The 26,578-nt window shown below is 26.7% G+C and overlaps 1 protein-coding gene across 1 annotated transcript; it reads right to left on the reverse strand.

Moving 5' to 3' along the window:
• LOC129960333 (NEDD8-conjugating enzyme Ubc12-like) lies at positions 1 to 25,821 on the reverse strand. The gene is made up of 5 exons (XM_056073705.1): positions 25,639 to 25,821; positions 13,197 to 13,291; positions 8,522 to 8,664; positions 6,069 to 6,132; positions 1 to 4,262 (listed from the first exon to the last, which is right to left on the reverse strand). The coding sequence occupies exons 1-5, from the start codon at positions 25,742 to 25,744 to the stop codon at positions 4,122 to 4,124; spliced, it is 549 nt and encodes a 182-aa protein (XP_055929680.1). The 5' UTR covers positions 25,745 to 25,821; the 3' UTR covers positions 1 to 4,121.
• Positions 25,822 to 26,578: the final 757 nt, after the last annotated feature.

The following is a 26,578-nucleotide window of genomic DNA, read 5'->3' on the forward strand; positions in this document are numbered from 1 at the left end:
TAAAAGCAAACTTACTTTATTCAAAGGAAAACATTATGAGTGTAGTTAAGAAATTTCTTTACCATGTGGATTAAAATCTAATTTCTTAACAAAAAAAAAGTTAGAATTGGATTTATAATCCCTTTAAAGAATACGAGTCAACACTGACATCTATTTGCAGAAGTTCAACTAACCTTCAATGCACAAAATGAAACAACTTTTCACAGCATAAACTAGTCTTAAACTTGAGAAAATCATTTTACATGTCATTAAAAAATAACTATGTACATAAGAATTTGATACAGTACACAGCATTACAATAAAGCAATTGTAAACAATTTGCTTTTTTATGAACGAGAAAGAAAAAAAATATATATAGGTATGATCACAGCATTATACATGATTATTTCACATGCATGTCTCAACAAAAATTCTGGCAGTCCTATTTTGAGTTTTATATACACATAAACGATTTGAAAAGACGTACATAAGTGTAATAATTGTTTGAATACATGCATCATTGATATCAGGAATTAGAAGAATGATCACAGTATTTATTGCAGGTGTTAGAAATAAACATCCGTTAGCACAATCAACTTCGTAATTCCTTATTCTGCATGAATTCATAACACATAGGCAAATGATACACAATTACTAAAAAGCTTTTCAATTTATGCTTCTGTACAGATGAACAACCAATCTCATGAATTAGTTTCTTTTTAAAACTAGGACAGTTTCAAGAACACACAGCATATAAGATACATTAAAAAGTAAAACACACATTATATCACACAGGCATTAAAATTCGTTAACTGACAACAGTAATGTTTTTCCTACGCTTGCCAAATAGTGAAAACATTTAGATGCAACAGTAACATGCTACAAACAAAAATAAGTTTTAGAAAAATCTAAGAATTTTTTTTAATTCTATGAAATTAAATTTTTTTTGGTAGAATGGTTATCATTAGTAAAATAATTTACAATATGAATAAAAAATACCACTGTTGTAAAAATCTTATCAAAGCAAATGATTCAAATGTTTAACTATTATAATCCATAAATTAAAATTTAGTAAATTTCTAAAATGAATCTCTCCTAGCACCTCTTGATGTACTTATTTAGCACAAAGGAAAATAAATTCAAGTAAATACAATAACCAATTTTAACACAGAAAAATTGAGCAGTAGAAGGAATTTGTCAAATTAAATATAAAATTTATTTCATTAAAAAAATCGCTGATATAAAACTAAAAGGACCCTTATTTTTAAGTCAAATTTCTAAAGCTGATAATATATGTACGTTTATAAACACATTGTAATAATAAGAAAATTTAAATATATATTTACTGATTAATTACTTTTTCCTTTAATAATTTCATATTTAAATGATATTATGGTAAATATAACTACAAAACTTAAATAATATAACATGTTAAGAGCCATTTTTCATTCAATAAACTTTAAATTTTGCCTATTAATATTGAAAACTAAGCATATAATTGGGAAGGAAATAAATTTAAAAGATTAGCATGGAAAACTCATTCTATATTTGGCTAAAAATTAGCATTTGAGTAATCTCTTTATATATTTACATACAAATACCTAATAATCATAATCGGTTATAAATACGTACAGACACAGACATATTAAATCACATCATTCTTTTAATACCATCAATGGTCTGAAAGATATATGCCCCAATGGTATACTTTTAATACCATCAATGGTCAAAGATATATGGCCCAATGGTATACTTTTAATACCATCAGTGGTCAAAGATATATGCCCCAATGGTCAAAGATATATGGCCCAATGGTATACTTTTAATACCATCAGTGGTCAAAGATATATGCCCCAATGGTCAAAGATATATGGCCCAATGGTATACTTTTAATACCATCAGTGGTCAAAGATATATGCCCCAATGGTCAAAGATATATGGCCCAATGGTATACTTTTAATACCATCAATGGTCAAAGATATATGCCCCAATGGTCTGAAAGATATATGCCCCAAGATATATATAAGCAGTCAATTATTACTGATATTTCCAAAAGCGGGAAATAAATACTTTCGGACAAAGATATTTCATGCAGATTCACAAGAATAATAATAATAATAATAATAATAAAACGTAATATGCACATTTTAATGGAATCAAACATCTCTTTCTATCATAATATTTTAAAATAGATTTTACACACACATACAAAAAGAAAGAAAGGCCAGATCTTAATTGTAGTTTCATCAAAATATTTTGAAGCTATTGGTAAAACAAACGCATTTCAAATGTTATATAAAATCTATGAGAATATGTATTTAGAAAATGCACACATTTAACAAATTATATATATTTAGGAAAATTAAATCTAAATATCTAAAGATTTTAATGAAAGGCGTTTCAACTTCAGAACATATTAAGAATCTACTTCCTAACGATATACTTTAATATTTGCACAGTTAACTATCAAATCGAAATACAAACATTCCTGATAAACATTTATATGTAAATCAAGATTTGAAAAAATTGGATAATACAGTGAATTAGGTAAAATCAAATAAAATGCAAGAACAATTGAAAAAGTTATAGACAGTAAATAACAGGATTTAATACAATAAGTGGCTGTTTCATTACATTGGTTTTAGTTGAATGCTTGCGATACTTTACAACTGACTTTTAAACATTCTTACTGAAACTAAAACGATAAGAAAAATCAACAACGAATAAAATATTACGTCATTCACAGTATGCATGTACCATCTACTATTAAAACTTCTTTTAAAGTGAAGGTCTTAAAATGTTACAGGTTAATAAATCTTCGGAAGATATGCACAAAATTCAAGAACTTAGGAAAATGCTTTAAAAATATTGATTCCTTAATTACTTACTCAATAAAAAAATACTATCAGAATGAATTTTATAAGAAAATTAAGTTTTCAGAAGAAAAAAAAAATCAAAGCAGCAGAATGAAACAAATGAGTATAGATCCAAACAACCAGACTGATATTTGAGCAAAAGAAACAAGTTATTTGAAAAACACATCCTGTCCCCCCCCCAAGCCCGAAATCTATCCATTATTTTATATGCAATAAAGTAAATCTAGCTTTAAAAAAAACCACTTTAAACTTAAAATAATTTCCTTTTGTGAAAAACACCAAATTAAAAGTACAAAAACAAATCCATCGAAAATAAAAATCTTGCAATAAGATGCATCAAGGACAAATCATCAAAATACTGTACACCAGATTGAGACATTTTTCATCAAGTTCTGACAAGCAGAGTATTCAGTGAAATGATATAAATGTTCTTCCCTAATGGTTCCTCAATCAATATTTTTCAAACATCATTTCAAGAAATGCACTCCCAATGTAAATATGAGTTACAAAGAATATCATAACAATCTACACTTGAAGTACTAATAACTGAAAACTGCTGCTATTTTAACAGAATTGTAACATATTGTATGAATTTTGATGCAGCCTGTAATAAGATCTTATGACTGCAAAAAAATGTTCTATGTTGTTAAATGACAAGTTGTTTCTCAAGAGATAAAAAAAGAGTATTCAAGACTTCAAGAGTTTTCAATAAAACACAAAGAGGGCTCACAGAAAAATTAAGTACTTATTATCTTGACTACAGAAAATTCGTTAACACCTGAAAAAAATTAATTCTAATGATTTTATTGTGCTTTGGGGAGCTCAGAATGAAATTATCATCAACGTTAATAAGTTTGATAATAATAATCAGTTAACTGTTATATAAAATACTAAACCACTTGAATCACCATGCACACATTTTCTAACTGGAAGCACATACTATTCCAATTTCCAGGTAAATTATAGCTAGATTTATAGAAATGTTTCCTGCAAAATCATAGAACAATACAAACGGAAACAAGAATTTTCTTCCACAAGGGAACAAGAATAATGCAGAAAATTATTACTTAACAAAGGCCTGGAGTATATCAAATGAGTATCATACAAAGAAATTGAAGAAAAATATAAGCACTAAAGGGTAAATTAAATTATATAAGTGAACGGATATTTGCACATGCATATGAAAGTATGTTTATCAAATTTTTTTAAATTTTATTTCAGAACAAAAGTAATTCAAAGGATAAATGTCTTTAATTTAAAGTTATATTATTTTAAACAACGTTCAAAACAAGTTGAGCCTATATAGCCTCCATTCATGGCTTTTCGAACATTTTGCTCAAAAAGTCTTCGATTATTTTGCAATACTTCAGCTGCTTCTTTGTTCAAAGGATCTTCAGGATTGGGTTCCTATTTTATCAAAAGAATGCAATAAATAAATAAATAAAAATAAATCAATATTTGCTGCTATTATATATTTATGAACACATTAAAAATGTATCATATTTTATACCTTTTAATCATGAACACAATCTTGCAAATCCAAAAAATAATCTTACATATCCAAACTTAGATAATAATAATTTTAATTAAATAAATTATACTAACATCAAATCAATTTCTAGATGTTTGAAGTCAATCTTTATATTAAGGATGAATCTAAATCAATACAACTTTTAGGCAAGTTAAAATCAATAAATTGTTAAAATCTTCAAAATTAATAAAAATATTTTCAGAAGTCAGAAATGTGACTTTAGATACACTTATTCACAAAAACATTTATTCAAAACAATTCAACAATTTCAATTTATAGAAACAAAATTGTTCGAAAAATTTTCAATCATAATAATGATGAACATTTCAGTGTGATTTCAGATAACTGCAATTTGTATTCTGCAATTTAAATTGAAGAAATTTTTAAGTGCAGCTTTAATTTGCATATCCCTTTTCATAAAACAAAAAAAGATATGAACAAAAAATTTCATGTTCTTCCAGTTTTAAAATATTTCTTTACGAGCAAGAAGCAAACTTGGGTACTACAAAATGGTTTTTTAAATAATATATTTAGGAAAATACAATTTCACCTTCTAATTTTAACTTCAAGGAAGATTACTATTTGCCATTGAATACTGAAGTTTCCCATAATTTGCAGAACTCATTTTTTCATAGCATTTCTGCACGAAATGAAAATGATTTTGAAATAAAAAAGAAAGAAAGAAAACAAGCACAAATAGCAAAGTACTTTTTCTTTTTTTTGATAGTATATAAAAAATGAGTAGATATTTAAAATAGTATTCAATTCACTAAACTGAGCAGAAATTATTATAACATAGCGTACGCGTACTGTTTATACTAACATTTAAACATTATATAAGGCTATTTCAGAAAAAAAAAAAAAAAAAAAAGTTTAAATGCTTCAATTTTTAAACATAATATGAAGTGATGTAACTACACTGTAATAACAATCAGATTTATATAGTTCTTAATACCATTAATTTCTAGTGATTGCTTGGAATTTTAAAGGAAATCATATATCATGAGATATTTACCAGTACACCTAAACTAACTTATGTTTCCCTTTGACAAAACACAACAAATATAGAAAAATTTTAAGAAATTAACATCCAAAACAGTTTTAAATCTCCATTTTTTTCAGATCTATCTGAGCAGTTTCAAACACAATTTATAGTTATTAGCATATTTTCTTAAAAAAATATTGAAGTAAAATATTCTTCAAAGTATAGTGATTTGATCCGACTATAATTGGCCAAAACATGAAAATTACTAACATTGAATCTTAAGAGAAGCTTGTAGTATGCAAAGAGCGCTGGCTATCACAGAAATGGAAATCTATCAACTGGAATGTTTTATTTATTTTTAATTGATCTTAGGCTAAGATCAAGATTTAAATGAATTCAGTAGAGGACAAATAATATAATTCAACATCTAGAAACTAGAATTTCAGAAATTGCAAGACTGTTGGTGTCTTCATGCATTTTTATAATTAGTATTCACTGAAGAATCAATAAAGAATAGCAGTAAGATAAAACATACGACTTCAATTTTAATTTAAGTCTTTAAAAAAAATTAATACTTTTAATTTGGGGGTGTTAAAATAACAGAAACAACTACTTGCATTATAAGAAAAAGGCAATTGATTTCTTAAATTTTCAAACCATTTTACATAGATAATAGTAAAAAAAATGTAGCACTTACCAGAAATAAATACTGCAGCCCATAAACAATAGAATTGATAGTTAAAACTGGTTTCCAATCCTCTCTAAAAATGAAAATCAGACTCATTGAAAAGATAAAGATTACTATTTATTGCCAAAATAAGATCCTTAGCCTATTATAATTGCAATAATTAATGAGCTAAGGATATTAAGAAAATAAAAATGTCTTTCCTTTCTAACACAAATGCAACTTTTCTGTAATTTTCTGCACAGGCAAATTTGCAAAAAAACATTTTTATATGCAATGAGCGGTCAACAGATGAATATGAAAATACAATGAAAAAGGAAACAAAATATTTCAGTAAATCTATTGTGCTTATATGCACTTATAATGAAGCATTTAATAATAAACACATACAACTATATAATATAAATGATTAAAATTTGTAAAAAATACCAACAACACATGAGAAATAAACTCAAGTATAAAGAAGAGTCACAAAGTATGGAAATGTAAGAAAGGAGATTTATTTAAATTTACCTTAATAACACTTTCATTTGCTTCTTGAAAACATAATATTTTAAATACACATCAATTTCTACTATGTACAGAGCACAAAAAAACATGATCATATCATTAGAGGTAAGATTTTTCAGCCTAAGCCATTTAAGAGTAAGTCTGTTTCATGAACAAAACAATGAAGAAAAATTCAGACATGAGAACTTTTTAGGGCTGCTTTAATGAAAAATTTTAGAGTTCTATTCCCTCAGCATTTAAAATAATATTATATTATTTTAAAAGAGAATAAGTAAATTGTATCAAATATTTTAGGAAGATCCCAATATAATATAAGGGGTGGGGGATTTGGCAATCCACTCTACATTAAACATAATACTCAAAAGAAAATTTAAAACAGAAATCAAAATGTATAATTTTATTTGTAATGGCTCTGGTTTTATTGATATATCAATTCAAAATATAAGTTATTAATCATGTGACTTCTGTATTTTCTAAGAATCTGAATTTTCAAATAAAAATTCTAAGTACTTATTAACTAAAATAACAAGCAATTGGATTGAGCTTGTTTGTATTTTTTTAAAGTGAGTAAATTAACCAGTTTAACTCTTAAATGAAAATTAAGAGAATCAATAAATATTTATTAAGTTCCCAATCAGACAATTTTCTAATACTCTCAATGTCAATAATTATTCTCACCCCACCTTAAAAATTAGGAAATGCTTGGAAACGTTTTGAACCCAGTGCAACAAAATTAGCATCAATATACAAAATGCAAAAGATATTGATAAAAATTATTAATGTAAATTCAGAATTAAGTAATTTTAATAAAGCCATTTAAGTTTTTAAAATATGTTTATCGTTTTCATTGCAAAATATTAAATTTGATATGATAATCTTACAAGAGTGTATAGTATATGAGCAATATAAAGTACACACAATTGGCTTCATCTGGTAAGCTATCATTTTCATACCAATTTCTGGGGAGGTGGGTTAATTTATACCTTTATTTTTATTTTATCTATATATTATAAAACAGAAAGTTATAAATTGTAATAGCATTTCTGTGAGTAAGTAATCTCATTTTTCTTGAATACAATAAAATAAAAGTCAACCAATGAGTAATTTTTAAACTTAGTTTCATCCCTATCAAGCCAAGATGGGAAAATTATTAAAGTAAACATCAAAAAATTAAAGTGCATTAACAATGCAATTTAAGTTAGAAAAGATAAATACGGAATGAAGTCGTCTTTTACAGAATACATAAATAGCCTTCAAAAACTAATAAATCTTTAACTAAATTAGAATAATGCATCATTCACAACACAATTTTTTCTATAACCTTTATTATATATATTTAAGTTGGTGAATGATTAACTTTTAAAGCACAATAGTTAGAATTGGTCATGGTATACACTAAATAATCATCTGTTAATGCACAACCAAAAACAAGAATGAGGCAAAAGGATTCATACTTGCATGCTAAAGCTACTTTTCTGTAAGAACATTTAAGATATATTTTCGAAATATTAAGCAAATGCCTTTATTTCTCAAGCTTTACTATTTAATTTTCATAAAGGAGCACAGTAAAAAGAAATAATAATAATCACACATACTAAGCCGATTTTTAACCATCAATCAACTACTACAAGTATAAAAAAATCCAATATTAATCACAGTTGCTTTAAAAATTAAATATGAGGAAATTTTGATGGAGAGAAATAAATTTTAAATGTTTTAAAATGATGATGACGTATATAAATGCTTTAAGCATCCAAGAATGTACTCAAAAGATATCTTTAAACTCACCATGCAAAAATTATTTGCATTTATTTCTGATTTTTTTTATTATTGTGCAATGAGAACTTAATACTCATCAGGATCACTTAGAATCCTCACACTGGATCACACGATTATTGCTAATAATTTTAATCATAAATTGGCAAATACAAAAAATATTTCAAACATAAACTCACCTTAATATATTTAAACAGACATTTCCATCTAAATCAATGTTAGGATGATAAACCATAGTTTCACATTTCACTTTAGGAGGTTCATGAGGATAATTTGGACTAACACGAAAGCTGAAGGTGAAAGAACCACCTCGATAAAATCCCTAGAATACAAAGAAAAAATTATGAAATTCAGATGATAATTTTAAAATAATCAAATAATAAAAAGCTGTCTAAATGGTTAACATGCAAATGTTTCAAGAAGGGAGCTAACAAACGGATCTTCAAAATACAGTAGTCTCATTATTTGTCAGCTCATTTTAATAGCATGATTTCGGAATCAATAAATTAAAAAAAAATCACATATTATAGAGGGCATTTCATAGTTTCTAATATCCATGATATCTTTAGTTTAAATTACCAAGAAGTAATTTGTTTGTAGAGTATCAAGATAAAGCAATCGTGCAGTAAGAGTTTGAGATTCTAAGTTAATTAGGCCGCTATGATCAAGAATACTACAGATGGTTTTTCATTAAATGTTTTTTTTTGGGGGGGGGAGCGCTTTTTAATCAGGTGAAGTTTCATTTGTATTTTTTAAGATACGACTTTCATTATAGCAATGAAAGGGAACGATTTAGCGTTTCAATTGACAAACTTAATGAACTAACAGATGAAGCCAAAAATGATAAAACTGAAGCGGTGTGAGAAGCGCGAAGGATAGAACCTGGGACCTTGTGGTTAGCAATCCAGTAACTAAACCATTATACCAAAACGATTGTTCCGGTAGAAGAGTTGTTAACTGGCTTATATGCTATTCACCACAAAACAAATCAACAGGATAGTTTAAATGCAATCAAAACAATTTTGACATAAATTACAACAATTAGAAAGGCTTATATACAGAAATGGTGTAATTTACAAGAGAGAGAGCAACACACAATTAGAAAACACTCATCTGAAGTGTAAGAACTTATCACAAAACTTTTAAAAAATAAGTCTTTAAACATGCATTCCAATGCTGTTTTATAATTTTAATTTTGACTGATTTGTTTTTTAATTAGAAAATTTCTTTTTATAGTTTGAAATACAGAATTTTCATTCTGTTGTATCAGAGGCAGCATTAGCAGGGGGACAACTGCCCCTTCCCGGCAACCGCATGTCCACCCTTGTCTCTCGTCGACGAGAAATTTAGAGTTTCGTCGGCAAATATTTTCACCACTTCAAGACGGTTATAGAGAGCAGGACCTTAACGATTATGATAGTTCAAAAGCCCTCTTAAAGTTAGTATACAGTAAACAATCGAAATATCCAAATAACCTCGTTTGTGCATGTGAGTTTATTAGCCTCGGATTAGAAACATCTGAATTCTTGCCCGTTACTGCAACTCCTATTTAAAAATTATTTTAGATAAGTGACTAGGCTAAAAAAAAAAAAAAAAAAAAAAAGGCTGAAAACATCGAAAATTTTTATTAATTATTCTGGTTTTCTGAAAACTTTCTTTGGTAAAACCGTTTGGATACAGTGTCTACATTCATTTTATATAGCTTCCAAGACAAAATCATACATTTATTGATTTAGCATACCATATTCTGATGCAATCGATACAAAGTTGAATGCATTCTTCTTCAAGAATTATTCTCCTCTGGTTTAAAACTCATACTTTTGGCAAGTATATAACTGAGAAGAAACTTATGCAAAATTTTACAAATGTACACACTAAGTCTTGAAATTCATATTTCAAATCTGTTGGCTGTTTTTCCGAATATTTTTTTTTTTCTGACAAGTAAATCTTTAACATTTTGTTTCCAAAGAATTCAGTATTAACATTTCTGATATCAGCAGAGGAATGCTCATTAAAAAAAAAAAAAAAAAAAATGTTAGTTAAAAGTTTTTAGACCTTGAAGAACATAATTATTTTTTATGACACTGAAAGTTTTCAAGCAGCCAGTTATCTTTTTCATATCCTGTGCTAAAAATTGTAAAGAGCAGACAGTCTATATAATCGAATGTAAAAAATGGCTGAATAATTTTAACCAATGACAAAAAGCCTGACAGTAAAATCTTTGACACAATTAGGCAAAATATCGATATGATTTAGATTTTGGTGTTATAACTGTGCCCTTTTCAACATATAATATCAACTATTCTTCACTCTGATTTCTCGCTCAGAAGCAGCTGCATACTCTAGACAACTAGATTCTCTAAAAATTCTTGGAAAGTTTCTCATTCTCTGAAAATTTGAAGTATTATCCTCTCTTTTTGCTAGTGAACCTTAGAATAAATAATACATATTAGATGAAAAGAGGTTTGAAATTCCATGCAACCATTACCCACATTTATTAATAAAGTTGCAAATTCATCATTCTATATGTCGAAAATTTCCCACTTACTAATGGACTATATCTATTAAGATAGATAAAATCTACCACAAAACCAATTTTCAAGCAGAACACAAAAGTTTTGTAAATTATCTTTGGCTATGGAATGAAAGTTGAAGCCTCATATCTAATTTCAGCCTCCTATTCCCCCTCCCCAGGACTCCTTGAATGTAAAACAAACAGACTATATATTAAGATCAACCAGACTCTTAAATAGAATACCCTGAATGTATAGAACAATGACAAATATGCAAATGCATAATTATAAGAACTATATAAACTCTCATAATTACAAGAAGTATATAACTCTCAATATACTTCCAGGGGCCAATTTAGTTCTGCATCTAAGCATTGTGAAGACCAAATGAATGACATAACAACATTATCTTTAGCTGCTGGAACTGGTGAAGATTCCTTCCTTATGTGATGGATAGTCCTAATTGCTGCAACCTCTATCCTTTCTCTTCAGAAAGAAAATCAGAAATTGACAGTACTCCCATTTTAGCAGTACTTTTCTCTCTCTTTCTTAAGGTAAAATTAACAGTTTGATCAAATTGTTATGAAAAGTGTCAAAAAAAAAAAAAATGCATGACATCCGATTTATTGGTTTAAGATGTTGAGTTGGTATGCAAAAACAGACCTTTAAGTTTACACCTCCATGTGTTACTGAATTAGAGGTAGAGTGGGCAAGTCGGAAAATTGGTTTTTCATGTTTAAACAAAAGGTATTAATCTGAGAGGAAAAGCTTAACTTGAAAAGCTATAGATATTAAAAAGACCTATACAATGATCTATTAAATGTTAAAATAGCTTAATTATATGCCCTTGGCCAAGAAAGCAGATATGAGCATTGTAGGCCTTGGCCCACATGGGCTGTGATGCCACTAAGTTTAGTTTATACCAAGGAGAAATTTTAAAAAGTTAAAATTTCAGAATTTTTTTTGTAATTCTATTTAAGGACGAGTTAAACAGGTGGAAATACTCAGTAAAAACTTTAGATTAAAATCAGCATTATTTTTCGACAAATGACTAAATACTTTTCTATCTGTTCAAAATCGCAGGCTGACAACAACAAAAACCTCTTATTCCAAAAATATTGTTTTACGATTTCTATTGAGAATAATGATTGACTGCTAGAAAAAGTGATGAAAGCAAAATTTGAAGGATTTTTTTCCCCCTTGTTGAGGGGCGATTAGTTTTCAAAAATTGTTAAATAATAGGATTTCTGAGTGTAGTCATCAAAAAATGTATCTAGATTAAATAACTGTGACAAAATGTTAATTTACGATTTACAATAAATTAGTTTACGATAAATTTAATTATATGTTAATTTACGATAAATTTAAATTCCTCTTCTTTTTTTTTTTTTTTTTTTAGAAAATCAAATATTATAATTCCATCTAAAATCACATAGCAACAATTTTAGACATGTTTCTTCGGCCAGTAAATCGAAAAAAATGGAAATACATTTAGCTTATTTTTGAAGGACTTTTCAAGGACATAACAAAAAAAAAAAAAAAAAAAAAAAAAAATCAAATACTTTTGCCATGTTTCAAGCACAGCAAAATAAAATTCAAGGAGATTTCAATTATAGTGGGAATCTTGTATAAGTAGCATTATCAGTACATGGCATATTGTTTGCTTTTTACACATTATAATATACCTATTTTAGTAAAAATTTCAAACCACTTTAAAAATAGCTTCTTTTAAAAGAAACAAAAGACAAATTAAGTTTTTCAAGGACACGTTAATTAAAAAAGTATGAAATATTGTAAAGTTTCTTTACATCGAGAAAAGGCAAATTAAAGAGTAAGCCAATTTTATTCATCAATATAGCATTGCTTAAATATAATGCAAGAGCAATACCCTGACCTAGCCAAAGGTCAAGTGGGAAACTTAATGTGGCTGCTGAATAACAACCTCATCTAATATTAAAAAAACTAACTTCATTAAATACTTAAAATATAATCACTTTTTAAAAAACCATTCCACAAACTAAATGGTTAAATAATTAGGAGAGTGAAATTTAATTAGAAGGTTTTGCTTTAAATACAAAATGTTTCCAAAATTGTTAGAATCATTAAAAGAAAATCCTTTTTGCATCTGCCTACATATAAAAATCGCTATCTTAAATTTCAATTTCCTGTCAATAACACTAATAAAAAAAGAAGTTATTTTTGCAACATAAGTTTCAAGTAATAAATTCTCATTGTACAAGTTAAGTTTTCAATAAATTCAAAATTCTAAAATATTTTGTTTACATTCTTTAATTACATTTCATCATAGTCTTTGCATCAACAAAAGTAAATGCATACATACTTCATCCGGGGATATAATGAGTTTAAAATTCAGAAGGTCATCTGGTTCAGGAAACTCCATTTTGCATGTTTTTGGAAGATTAAGCTCATTGATATCTGAAAAAATGACATATTAATAAAGGAATTTTCTATAAATAACTGAAAATTAAGTTTTGAAATTTAAACTGCTATTTTTATGAAATAATTGTAACAATCAATATTAAACAAAATTTTAGTCTAATTTAGTCAAATAAAATTTAACTAATAAAGATATAATAAGAAAAACAAAATTTTAATTCACAAGCATTTCAAAAAGTGCATCCTAATAAGACAACATTTTATATTCAACAGTACAAAAGATACAACAGCTATCATGGTTCTATAGTTTAATTACATAATTTATTTACATCTTTTGAAAATTTAAAATTCTAATTTCCAATTTCTCATATTAGAAATAAGTTGATAAAATATTCTGAATCTTTTACTGCATTTTCTTAAAATAAGTAATTTTTAATGCATACTATAATGATTACATTAAATGTCACATTCGGTCATGAAAGAGCCTTATATGATAGTCGTTTAAGGCTCTTACATTGACACTCAATATTTAACTATTTCGGTAGAATTTGCTTAAGATGACCAGTCAATAAATTATGAAGATTGATACTAATACATATTCAACTATTCAAAAATTTATGAGCTATTTTAATAGCAATAATTACAATCTAACTAGAACTAACAACCAGAATTAAACTAATAATACTTTAAATTAACTCATTTTTCTTCAAAAATTGTTACAACCAACTTCATAAAGCAAAGAAGCCAACTGTCAACATAGCACCTCAAATTGGCACAGTCTTTGGCTCGAATGATGATTTTTATAGTATACCTATTTATAGTTATATATAATATTTAATTATGAAAAACTTTCACTGCAATGCATAAACCTAAATTTTTCATAATAAACAACATAAGTTAAAACACAAAAAAATATTAACAAGATTATTTTTGCATGTAATTTACACAAAAGAAAGAAAAAAGCATTCAAACTGTTGAATCTTTGAATGAAAAATGCAGCTTTAAGAATAAAAAGTTGACTTCAGTTTCATCTAAAGCTATCAAAATCTGTATTATACACAAAAAATATTTGAAAAAAAAAAACTATTTCTTTAAAACAATCACAAAAAATTAGGCATTCTACGAAATATAGAAGATGAAAGAATATTTTAAAGATAAATCTTGAAAATACAGAATCTACTGCTAATCTCCCCATGGCTCTCTCTGGTAAATCCTTCATGGTGCGGTATGCACAGTAACAAGTTTTTTATGGCGCATCAATGCATACATTTGCTAGGGACATATTACTACACAGTACAAAAAAGTAGAAATTTTTTACTGAAGATGTATTTTATGGCTCTGCTTTCATGGTGCATTAATACGTGCATTTGCAATTTCTGTATCACTATGCAATATGAGCAATCAAATAATATTTTCCTAAGATGCAGATTATAACACTCACAAAGAAGAAATAAGTGGGCAACCAATGTCAGTAAGCTATAGCTTGATTTGTTTATTACTTGGCTGCATTAAGCCATTTCTTTGCAGAAAAAATAATATTTATCTTCAACAATTTTTTTTTAACAAACATAATAAATGTTTGTTTCTCAAATTCAAACTTTGGATTCAAGTTTTTAAAAATTAATCTTGATATATCGTGACAAAAATTACTCCTAAAAGTTTTTACACTATAATTTGAAAAATAGAAATTGCATTTTTTTTTCTGCACAAAAAGATTTAATAAAATGCCTTAAATTTATCAAAATAGAAATAAATTTGGAAAAAAAATTGACGAGATGCTTTTAATTTTTAACATTAAACAATAGGAATTTTAATACTGTGACTGGTCAATGTTAATTGATATGGCAAAACAACATAAAATTAATTTCTGATTTCATATTAACTTTTATCACTAAACAAATATGGTAAAAAATAAAGCTAAGGCTATTTTAGTAATACAACCTTAACACAAATGCTTTACATTTCTGAATCCAAAATATCAAGAAAATGAATCAGTTTTTATATTAAAAAATTATTTCATTAAAATTTTTTATGGCAAAAATTATAACTATTTATTATTTTATAAATACCTACAACTTCAATGATCTATTTACCTGTTGCCTAGTGTGTAATTTTCCAAATATAGTAGAATATAAAAATAAAGTTTCTTTATCACACAGAAAATAAACAAAAATTTAAATCAACCAAAAACATTAAAAGTAAATTGCTCACATAAAAATCTCAGTTAAATTTGCAATATTGTCAATTGTAAGTAAAGCATAACCAAGATAAGTAAGATATAAAAACACAATGGTAAAATCTTTGAAAAAGTACATATCTTACCCCCACAAAAACTTAGTCTAAAACTAACATAGAAGAGATTTCATACACTTATTATTATAAAAAAATATATTTAATCAATATTTCATTTATTAAATCATAAATGCAGCAGACATTGTATACTGAAATACTGATAGCTTCTTTTCCTTACATTATAATATTTTTGAATAATATCATAACATTATAATTTTAATCTGAAAAAATATTTTTAATTGGATTTCTTTATTCAAAACTTCACTGCATTCAAATTAAATGAAATTCTGCATTTCACTAAAATTTATTGCAGCAGAAAAGAAAAAGATTAAAACAGACGAATATATATTTATTTATAAAAATTAACAAACATTAAATTTCCGGCTAATATTCATACAAAAGATATAATATGCAATCTTAAATATAAAAAAATAGTGTCAATTGCATCAATTCAATAATTAATTAATCATCTCTGTCAATGACTGAATTATCTGGACCATTACATATTGTTTTTTTAAGCCATAATGTATTCCTTAGGAGTAAAATTACATTTATTCTGAAATCTGTAAAATATCCTAAAAGCATTTTACAGCTACTAATTAACCTATAATTAGGGTGACATATCAGATCAGATGATAAATCTCATTTCTTAAATTGAAACCTTCACATCTAACTGACAATGTATCAGTGTTCACTAAATTTTTTAAGGAATTCTAATTCTTTAGAATATGAAGAGTTTAAACAACAGACTGTTTGGCTTTCATTTGAAAATGTTGGTTTATAGCAGCGGGGAAAGATTTTTAAATTAATCAACTGCTAGTTATTTTGACTTCACTGCCACAATTCTCTAATATTTCCTTTTCACATTACTTACCTTGTTTTTATGGCCAATTAAAAAAAATGTAGAAAAGGTTAAAAAGTAAAAAGTATATTCCAAATTTAAAAAAGATTAAAAACATCTAAATATTTTTTTATTTTTCCCGTTACATAAAATGAATATTTTTATAATAATTATCAGATAAAAAACTAGGTTGAAGTGAATTTTTAATATGACACAAATGTATAATGAATTGCTTACAACAGGGAGGTAAATGCATGGATTCAATGAACAGATCATGCACAATGCTTTGGAATTATTACGGATTAAATGCTTGCCTCACATTGAAGTTAAAATTGCATAGCCGAAGAAACCATAAAGATAATTGAAGCCAAACACCATCAAAATCAAAATTCCAAGCAAACAAAATGAAAAAAATTAGGTAACATATAAAAAATTCTCTACTCCCAGCTCTCTACTTGTCCAGACATTACTGATGAGCACTTTGTATTTAAAATCTAATATCTTGAATGCATTTTAACAATTAAAGATCATTTTAATTATTTTGTGAACATGCAAGTGAAAAACAGAAGGAAATGCAGATTTTATCAGTCATACCATAAGCATTTTAGAGAGAAGCTTAAAAATCAGAATCGTAACTTATTTATCAAAATAATAGAATTAAATACATACAGAAAATACTTTCATACTTAAATATTATAATATTTGTTTAAAATCATATTTGATACAACCTTTTCATCCCCCCCCCAGAATGTCAAAATTATGACATTAAGATTTTTATACTCTAAAAAATAGTATTTTCTAAAAAGATAAAATACAAATAAGCTAAAAGCTCAACAAAGTTAAAAATAACTTAAAAAAAAAAATCACCATATTATAAGATAATTTCGGCACCTATATTTTAAAAGCAACTACAATTAAAATATTTAAATGCTTTAACTGTCAACCACATTGAAACCATATGTGTAATAATACATTCAAAAAGCTGATCTCCCACAAATTTATCTAGATTTTCTGAAAAATCATAGTACTAAGATAGTTTTTACAAAAGAGAAATAGAGCAAGAAACTTCAGATAAAAGAGAGAAAACATAAATGTGATTTTTCTTAGAACTCAATAAGAGGTAATCATTTACATTTAAACACAGTTTCAGTAACAGCCTATTTATTTCAATTATTCAACCCCCCAGAATTTAGATAATCAAATAATGCATCATTGCCTTAAATACAATTTTAAAAATAGTCCAAATTAAAGATTAGTGACAATTTAATCCCTTTATAAACATTAATTTTTGCAATTTCAGCTTTTTGTTAAGATCAAAATATTGTTCGACACATTATTTGTTTTCACATCTATGTAAAAAATTCTTTAATTTAAGGAGAAGCAAGCATGGATTTCTATAACAATTTATTCTTTATAATGTTACTTAATACAATTTTTATCTTTTATCAAGATTTCTTTATAAGTGTCACAACTAGCTAGACATATAATCCAAAGTGGAAGGCAGAAAATAGAAATCGTGAGATAGTTTCAGTTGACAGCATGAGGAGGACATTATAGAAAAATACGAGTCCACAAAACTCAGAAGTTAAAAGTTTCAGTAAAACTCGAGTTAAACTGATAAGAAAATAATTATTTTTAGATAGTGGATAAATTGGAATTATTACAATTTTCCCCTTCTGTAAACCTTGTATGATAGCAGGGCTCCAGCTACCACAAAATTCTAAGAAAATGGAGGAGCAACTAAATATATTTAAATAATTTTAAAAACTTAACTGATCACTACTCATGGTTTGAAACAAATATTCAATATGCAAAAATACAACAAGATAACTATAAATGGATAAAAATTCAAATGCAATAGATAAAATAATATGAAGCAAAACCATAAACTTTACAACAGACTTGTAACAATTTATTATTTCAATTAGATTTGAACATAATCACATATATTAATTTTATAAAACCCTTAAAGAACAGAAAAATGTTTGTTGAAATACCAATGACTTTATAGTTAAATGTCAGTAGCAAATTGCTTAAAAACTGACTCTTGAAAAGAGTGCATCATGAGAAATTGCTACAAAAATTGAGCACCTTTTAAGCATCTTTGACAAAAAGCACTTTTGAACATGCATGCACAAAGACCATATATTTTCTAAGCATAGAATGTTTTCTAATAATGCATTTTTTATTTATTTATATAATTTTAAATATGTATTTCTTAAAATTTTCATGTTTATTTCTGTATTTATATAAAGTCTTCAATAGTAAAATAAAAGAATGTCACATTAATATGATAAAGAAATCATTCTGTAAACTATTATTATACTAAAAGATGAAATTGCCTTTTATTAGATTAACAATGAAAATCTGTTAACCTTTTCAACATTTCTTAAAATTAGCATACTTACAAGTTAATATGGATAAATATATCATTTCTGAAAATATCTATATTGATGTATAAGCATAGCATTACTAAAAAATTTAAGAATGCAGGATCAACAAAAATTTACATCATGTTTACACCAAAACTTAAAAATTAAAATTGATTCTTTAAAAATCTCAAATATGGCATAAAGATATTAATGGATTGAAATGCATTGATTGCAGAAAAAATCTTAGATAAAATAGGAAAAGTTGTTGTAGTTAAATCTTTTTTTAAAAATAGCCAAACAGTTTTATACACCCCCCCCCCCAAAAAAAAACTTAACACAATTAGTAAAACATCACTGTTTAAGAATTGGATAAATTTTTTTTCCCACTGAGCAAAGGACTTTGATAATCATTAAATTATGTTCTGACATGCACATTTAAATATTTCTGAATATTTATGGGGCACTATCGACATAGGATGGAATAATGGCACTATTAAGGAAACTATCAATACATTATAGAATTTTCTAACTAGCCCCTTGGTTGTTTTTAGCATTTTTCAAAACTTTTTTAACTTACCTTGAGATGTCCAGTTCTCTAAAATAATTTACATTTTACTAAAGCTGCATTTAATATAAAAAACATTGCTTAACTTAATTAAATAATTTATATTTTTAGAGAATGTATTATTAAAAAGGCATTTACTTAAAGAATTAAGCATCAAAAAGTTAATTAAAAGCAATGGAAATCAAATTTTTACAAAACTGACTTTTTGCAAAAGTTTCCTATGGTAAAAAGTTTTGTAAGAAACCTAATGTGGGATCCAATTTACAATTTCCCGATCATGAAGTTCAATCTGAACTGACAATCATTAAGACTAAATCAGCATAAATCCTTTAGCAGGAACATAGATAACTATTGAAACAAAGAGTAAAACCATGATGGATCTCTTTAGTTTTAACATGCATAAAATTTTTCCAGTGAAAGGACCAAGTGTGAAATTGGACAAACGTGAATAAAACATCAATTTAAAATAAAGTATGAAAAAAAAGTGATCAGAATTTTTCTAGAGAAAAGCATATTTTTGATAACTGATTTATTTGTTGAAGGCCATTATAAAAGCCAAAATACATGCAACTAAATACTCTTTCTTTCTATGCGAAATATTACAAAAATTTCATTGGTGTATTCTCAATTTTTTTTGAGATAAAAATCTGCATATGTTTATTTAAAATGCTTCTGAAATTTTTCAATTTTTTATTGATTGTTCTTTGTTTTTACTTTAAATTAAACCATTTATTATGTGTAAAAATAAAAATATGTTTGCACTTCTCGTTAATGTGTTATTTATATTGAAAGTCGGATTTATGAAGGAAAAGTAAGATGTACTCTCAATTGTTTTAGCAACTGATTATATTATATATATATATTATAGAACTTAAAATTTGCTAAGATAATTACTGTAAACCTACAGTTTCAAGCCGAAATTTCATTACATTAGATACTACACAATTCACTATCATAATTATGCACTGTAATGAATTATATTTCAAGAGAGTACAGTGAAACCCTTTCAGTATATCATTTCAGATATTGCTAATGGGGATGAAATATTAACCCATCAAGAATTTCTTCCTATAATTTATAAAGTTCGAAAAATTGTTAAGATATTTAAACGTTCCCCTATAAAAAGGATATATTACTAAAATATATACTAACTGAAAATAAAACAGTTATATGTTATATATAACTGTTAATGTTATATGTAGAATATATGTTAACAGAATATATGTTAATATTAGATTCTAAAACACGTTGGTACAGTTTACTCCTAATGATGGAACGATTTTCGAAACTGGGAAATCCAATCCCAAAAGCAATAATCGACTTAAACCTGTAAATTAATTTTTCAGATTGTGAATTCGACTTAATATCCAGAACTATATCAGCTCTACTTCCAATAAAACTGACTATTAAGGCATTATGTCGGAGAGATTCTAATTTATGAACAGCTAATGCAACAATAAATTTCATGTTGCAGTCACTGAAAGAACAGCACGCATCACAATCTGAAGAATTATATATTACGTTGAAAAATCGCACAAAAGAAAGGCATATCGAAATAGAAAATGTTTTATGGTATTTACACAATAATAATGGTTTTAAAAATGAAAATGAAAAGAAGAAAAGAAAATAACCAATTCAAATCTGATTAAGTTAGAGTAAAGTTTCTTAAAAATTTTTTTCCACAAACCTATCCACATTCAGAATTCGGTTCAATTATCGAAGATTATAATGTCACTACTGTCGATAGTTAAAGTCTCTTGAACAAAAATTAGATTTAGCGATAAATAAGAAAATTTCAACAAACCAAAATACAATGCAGAAATCAGCTATATCCAAAACCATTCGACAAGAAATCGTTTTATTTGAAGACGATTTAGAGGTAAATACTTGGAAAAAGTATATTGCGCATTGCTAACAGTACCACCAACTAGCGTAGATGCCGAAAGAGCGTTTTCGACAGCTGATAATTTTTACACAAAATTACTTTTTAGGCTTAATGACAGTACAATCGATGCATTATGTTTTTTAAGATCACATTTCAAAAATTTGTAATAGTACCACAGACTGAATAGTGATATTTACACTTTTTTTGTGATTTAAATAAATAAGATGTTTCTTTACTTTTTTGTGAATATATACTGTTATAATTTATAAGTTACAAATTATTTTTTGTGATATTTACACTCTCTAACAAAACTGGCAAATAAAACAAAGAAATACCTGTGTTTTATTTCTTTTTCTAAAATTTCTAATACCGGTATTAAAACCGGTATCAAGATTTAAAAAATACCGAATACCGGTATTGAAATTTTGGTCCGGTATTGCAATCCCTAATTGACACCTTTCTTTCTGAAATTATTCCTTTGCATTGGTTTTCTTTCTTGATAAATCAAGTAGATACAACCAGTATACTTTTTTAAATTCACTCTGTAAACAAAGATTTGTGATTATGTTTTTGATTTATTGTATACAATAAAAACAAAATTTTTGCATTTTCAAAAAAAAAAAAAAAAGCTTTTTTTGCAGGAGCTTTTTCAAAATTAAGCAATTTAAGGTGCTTAAAAATGTTTTTCAAATTTAAGCAGATTTCATGATACAATACACCATAATGAAAATGTATTTCAATGAATACAAGTTTCAATCAAGTCTGACCAAAACGGACATGAGCTCTGTGGTCTGCATTCAAGCAAAGAGAGGCAATCATAATACAAATCAACAGAGTACTGTACAGAAGCAGCAAAACATTTCTAAAAATTTATTTGATCAATTCTTTTTTCTTCGAATAGCAGAATCACAGGAAATAATCAAAAATCGCCCCTCCATGAAGAAATCATTCTAAATGGATCGATTCTTAAAGGAGGGTAAATAAATGGACTGGCATTTCATAAATTTTGCTTTTTTTTCCTATATATATATTTTTTTTAAATATATTAATAGTTACTTATGACTCAGTTTTAGTTTTATAAAAATATGCACTTCTACCACTGGAAGCTATTAACTAAGTTTGGAAATATGCACTATTTGGATGGGTTGCTTTACCAATAATTCATTAATTTCATTAATACTTTAAAAAATTACTTAATCTTATTTTGAAGGAGTTGCACTCAGATGCGCAAGAAAAGTGGATATCAATATTTTTAATTTATAGAATTATCTAAACTGTTTGTTTACATGTCATTTTCCTCAAGCAACAAAATGTAAAAATGACGAAATTAATACTTGAGAAACATTTTCTTTTTAGGAAGAATTAGATGGAATATTAATGGTTACATAAATTAACATACTTAAATATTTTTAATGGTTAAATCTGGGTTAATCTGTACTGCATCTATCTCCTGAGAAAATAATTTTTTCTCACATACAAAATCACATTCTTTCTACGAATCCAGGGTATAAGTGATCTCCAGTGAACTGAGAAGGTAAGCAGAGACAATTCTTTCTCAAATGAATAAAAATATTTTTTCATGTTCCAAAGCACCCGTAACCTAAAATGCTGTTTACTGCACTAATTGTTTTAACATCTAAGTAAAACATTTCTTGACTTAAGGAGTAGAAAACATGAATTTTTTTTAACTAAGAGCAATTTTTATTCCTTATCGAGATTTCTTTTATGTCAGTCATAACTAGCAGAGGAAGGAAGAAAGCAGGAGGCGATAGTGAGAAAGTATTTTAAACTTTTATACCTTCAGAATGGAATTTTGCAGAGGAAGCATTTTTGGTTTTCAGCACGAGAAGACTAGCAAGGGAAAGTGAAATCTAAGTTTGAATTATTAGGAAATATTATTTTCAGAATGTGAAATTATTATATCTAAATATTTAAAATAATTGGCAACCCCAAAGAACTAGACCCCATACCCAATAACTTGTTAATTCTTCCAATATTTATTTTCTGTAAAAGCTTATTATCCCTAGATATATCATCAATGGTTGTATGCTCCACTATTACTCTTCATCTTCCAAGAGAAAGCTAAAAAAACACTACTTCACAGTACATTCATTTCCAAAAGAAAACATGATAGCATTCCACAGACAAAGCCACTATATCAATTTCTATTTCATACGAAAAGCAAATACATAACTAATGGAGGCACATACACATACCTTCCATGAGATATAAAATAAAACATCGATAGCATCCCAGCTTCAATAACTGAATCAATTTTACCCAGTTATTTCCAGATTTTGCGAATATAACTAATAAGCATACTTTATATTTATTGTACAAGTATAATTTAAAATATTTTCTTTTATTGCGATAATATAATGTTAAAAAAAAGTTGACAGGACTAAATTATTACTATTAATAAGGTAGGCACAATTAGATAGTTATTAATTAATTTTATATCTAATACTTTAAAAATTCATTCTCCCTTATGGTATTAAAAAACACTTCTAGCTACACCACTAAAAAAGTAAATGTACTGGTTACAATTAAATAATGAAAAAATTGTGTAGGATTTAATTTAAAATATTTTGTCAAACCTTTCATTATGTATTACAGAAGAAATAATGTTCTCTTCTCTAATCCCATTCAATACTGAGAAGGGGAAAAAAAAAAAAAAAAAAAAAAATGTAATTTTTCTTAACAGTTTTTTTTTAAATGAATAATAAACAATTGATTGAGATATATCTTCAAAACAAGTACAAAAAACATTTATTTTTACATTAGAAATAAACTGAAACTTTACATTAAAGTTCTTTTTATTGCTAAAAAAAGATTAGTATTCTAATACAATTTTTATGATATTTTCCTTTCAGTAATTAGTACTTGAACAGAAAAAAAAGTCATTATGAAAACACTATACTCATACAAACCATTTTTCAAACAGAATGTTTTAGTTATTTTTTCTTAATAAGTAAATATTTTTAATTTCCTATGTTATCCTGGTTCTGTGCGTTCATATTTAAAAAAAGTTAACGATTTTGTATTCCAATAATTTATTTAAACAAGTCTAAAAGATATGATATTAGCAGAACTAGAAGTATAACCACAGATTTGAAACATTGTTTTAAAAGACAACAGAACATTGTTTCATATGCACATATTTTCAAGGAATTTGGAAAAAAAAAAAAAAAGAAATATTACCACAAAAACCACATTTTCATTCAAATTTGAACAAGCACACCTAATAAATCTTTAATCAAGAATAAAAAAAAAAAATATTTGATCACCTTTAGTACCAAAAGTATGATAAATATTTAAAGATGAATGTTATTGTAGTGCAGTTATATTTATCTAATTTCACTGGATATCTTCTTTTGTTGTTATTATGTATGCACTTGTCATAGACAAGCCCGCTAATGAAGTCAGCAATTTAAGCCGAGTTTTTCTGCAATAGCTTCTGAGCGTAAAAGCCCGTGAGCAACCGAAGGCAGAAGTCTCACTTCTAGCTCATATGAAGATGGCACTCACAAAATTGTTTGAACAACCCCTTTTCACAAGGGATCTCTTTTACACACCTCACAGATAGAACACGGGGAAGAGCAACTATGCCTGGACCGCTGGGAAGACATGCTACCTCTAGGCCAGGATCCTGGCCTATATCTTCTTTCAAAACATTTAATTGATTGTTTCTAAATATTAAACCTTAACGTCATGTCAGAATTTTGAAAATTCTTTATACAGAAAACAATTCATAAACATAACAACAGGTCTTTCCAAAATAATATAAGAATTATCAGAAAATACAATTTTTTTTTTTTGCATCTACTTTTTAAATTTCAATAAAATCTATTTTTCAAGGGGCATTTACAATTTAAGAGGAATTATGATTAGTACCTAATATCTCACAAGTAAAATCTTATAACATCTCACTTTTTTAAAAAAATATTCAACAATTCATTTTCAAGATTTTATGCTATGGACTTCCTGATAAAACATCTAAAATAATATCCATGGCAAGATTATTCATGTGACAGCAAAAAAATTTTTTGAAAGAGTAACAGAAAACAAACCACCAATATTGCACTTTAACACAATCTGTCAAAACTTATTCATTAACAAATGCTACAGAAAAAATTTCCACAGCTCCATACTTATAACATCTTCTATTTTTGAATTCTACAAAGCCAAAGGTATTGCACAAAATTAACATAAGAACACATGAAATGAGAAATTTCAGAAGGGAAATAGAAAATTCCTGCTTTTCATTTATAACGAAAGTAAGAAAAATTCAAAGAAATGTACAATATTCTCACAACAAAAATTAAATTATCATAATCCTCCGCTACAATTTCAAAACAAAACAAAAAAGGTAAGAAAACCCAAGTGTTTACAAGCTGTTCCCGCTTCATAAAGAGATAGAAGATTGTTTACCTTTAGTAATTCTTAATTGAGCAGCTGACGCTCGCTTCTGAGTATTTGCCTTAGCAGGAGATTCTCCATCCTTTCTTTGTTGTTTAAGCGAAAATAATTTAATCATTGTGTATCTCTGATATAACAAATAGTTTACTAGACATACATAGAAAACGAGAATTCAGAGAGAGATATACACTTAGATTTGTTGCCAACGGCTGTAGAGAAACTTGTGCAATAAATAATCACAGAGAAAAACTTCACCAATCAGAAAACTGGAAAACTACAATGAGAATGTGACAGAATTGATTATATTTTTATTTAGTCATTATATTCTACTTGTGCTTAATAGTTTTGAATAAATACATATTAATAAGTACATATTAAATCCTTGTAAATTGCAAACCTATAATTTTTAAATAGTTTAAGGTGAAATACCAAAAGGAATTTATATTTGTAATGTGCGTAAAGAAATAAATTAAATAATTTATTGAATTTAAATAACACAATTTATGAGTAGACTATAAAAAGCCAAAACTTAAGGAATCCAGGTCATCTTTATTTTTAAAAAAATAAGCAAAACATATTAACATAAATCTAGAAAAATAATTTTTTCAAGTGCTATAGGCAAAAAAAAACAAAACAAAAAAAAAAACTTGTAATCACAAAATTTTCTAATTACGCAGGAAAAGCATTAAGTTAATTTTTTTTCTTTCTTTCCGATCTTCAATTTATTTCTAACTTAAATGATGCTGACTGATGAAAATACAAAAGATGCAATAGCACTCATATCGTAATGGTTTGCACAAGGGTAACTATTGGGAACAATAGTTGTCGCTCTGTTACTATCCTTTCAAACAATTGAGACGACGTTGTCAGAAAGATTGTTGTTTTGAAATAATGACTACAGGCCGTTGAGGTCATTTACTGTGATTTATCTGTTAACTCATCAAACTCAATT

The sequence above is a fragment of the Argiope bruennichi genome, chromosome X2 (genome assembly GCF_947563725.1).
Source record: "Argiope bruennichi chromosome X2, qqArgBrue1.1, whole genome shotgun sequence".
In the NCBI taxonomy this organism is placed as follows: Eukaryota; Metazoa; Arthropoda; class Arachnida; order Araneae; family Araneidae; genus Argiope; species Argiope bruennichi.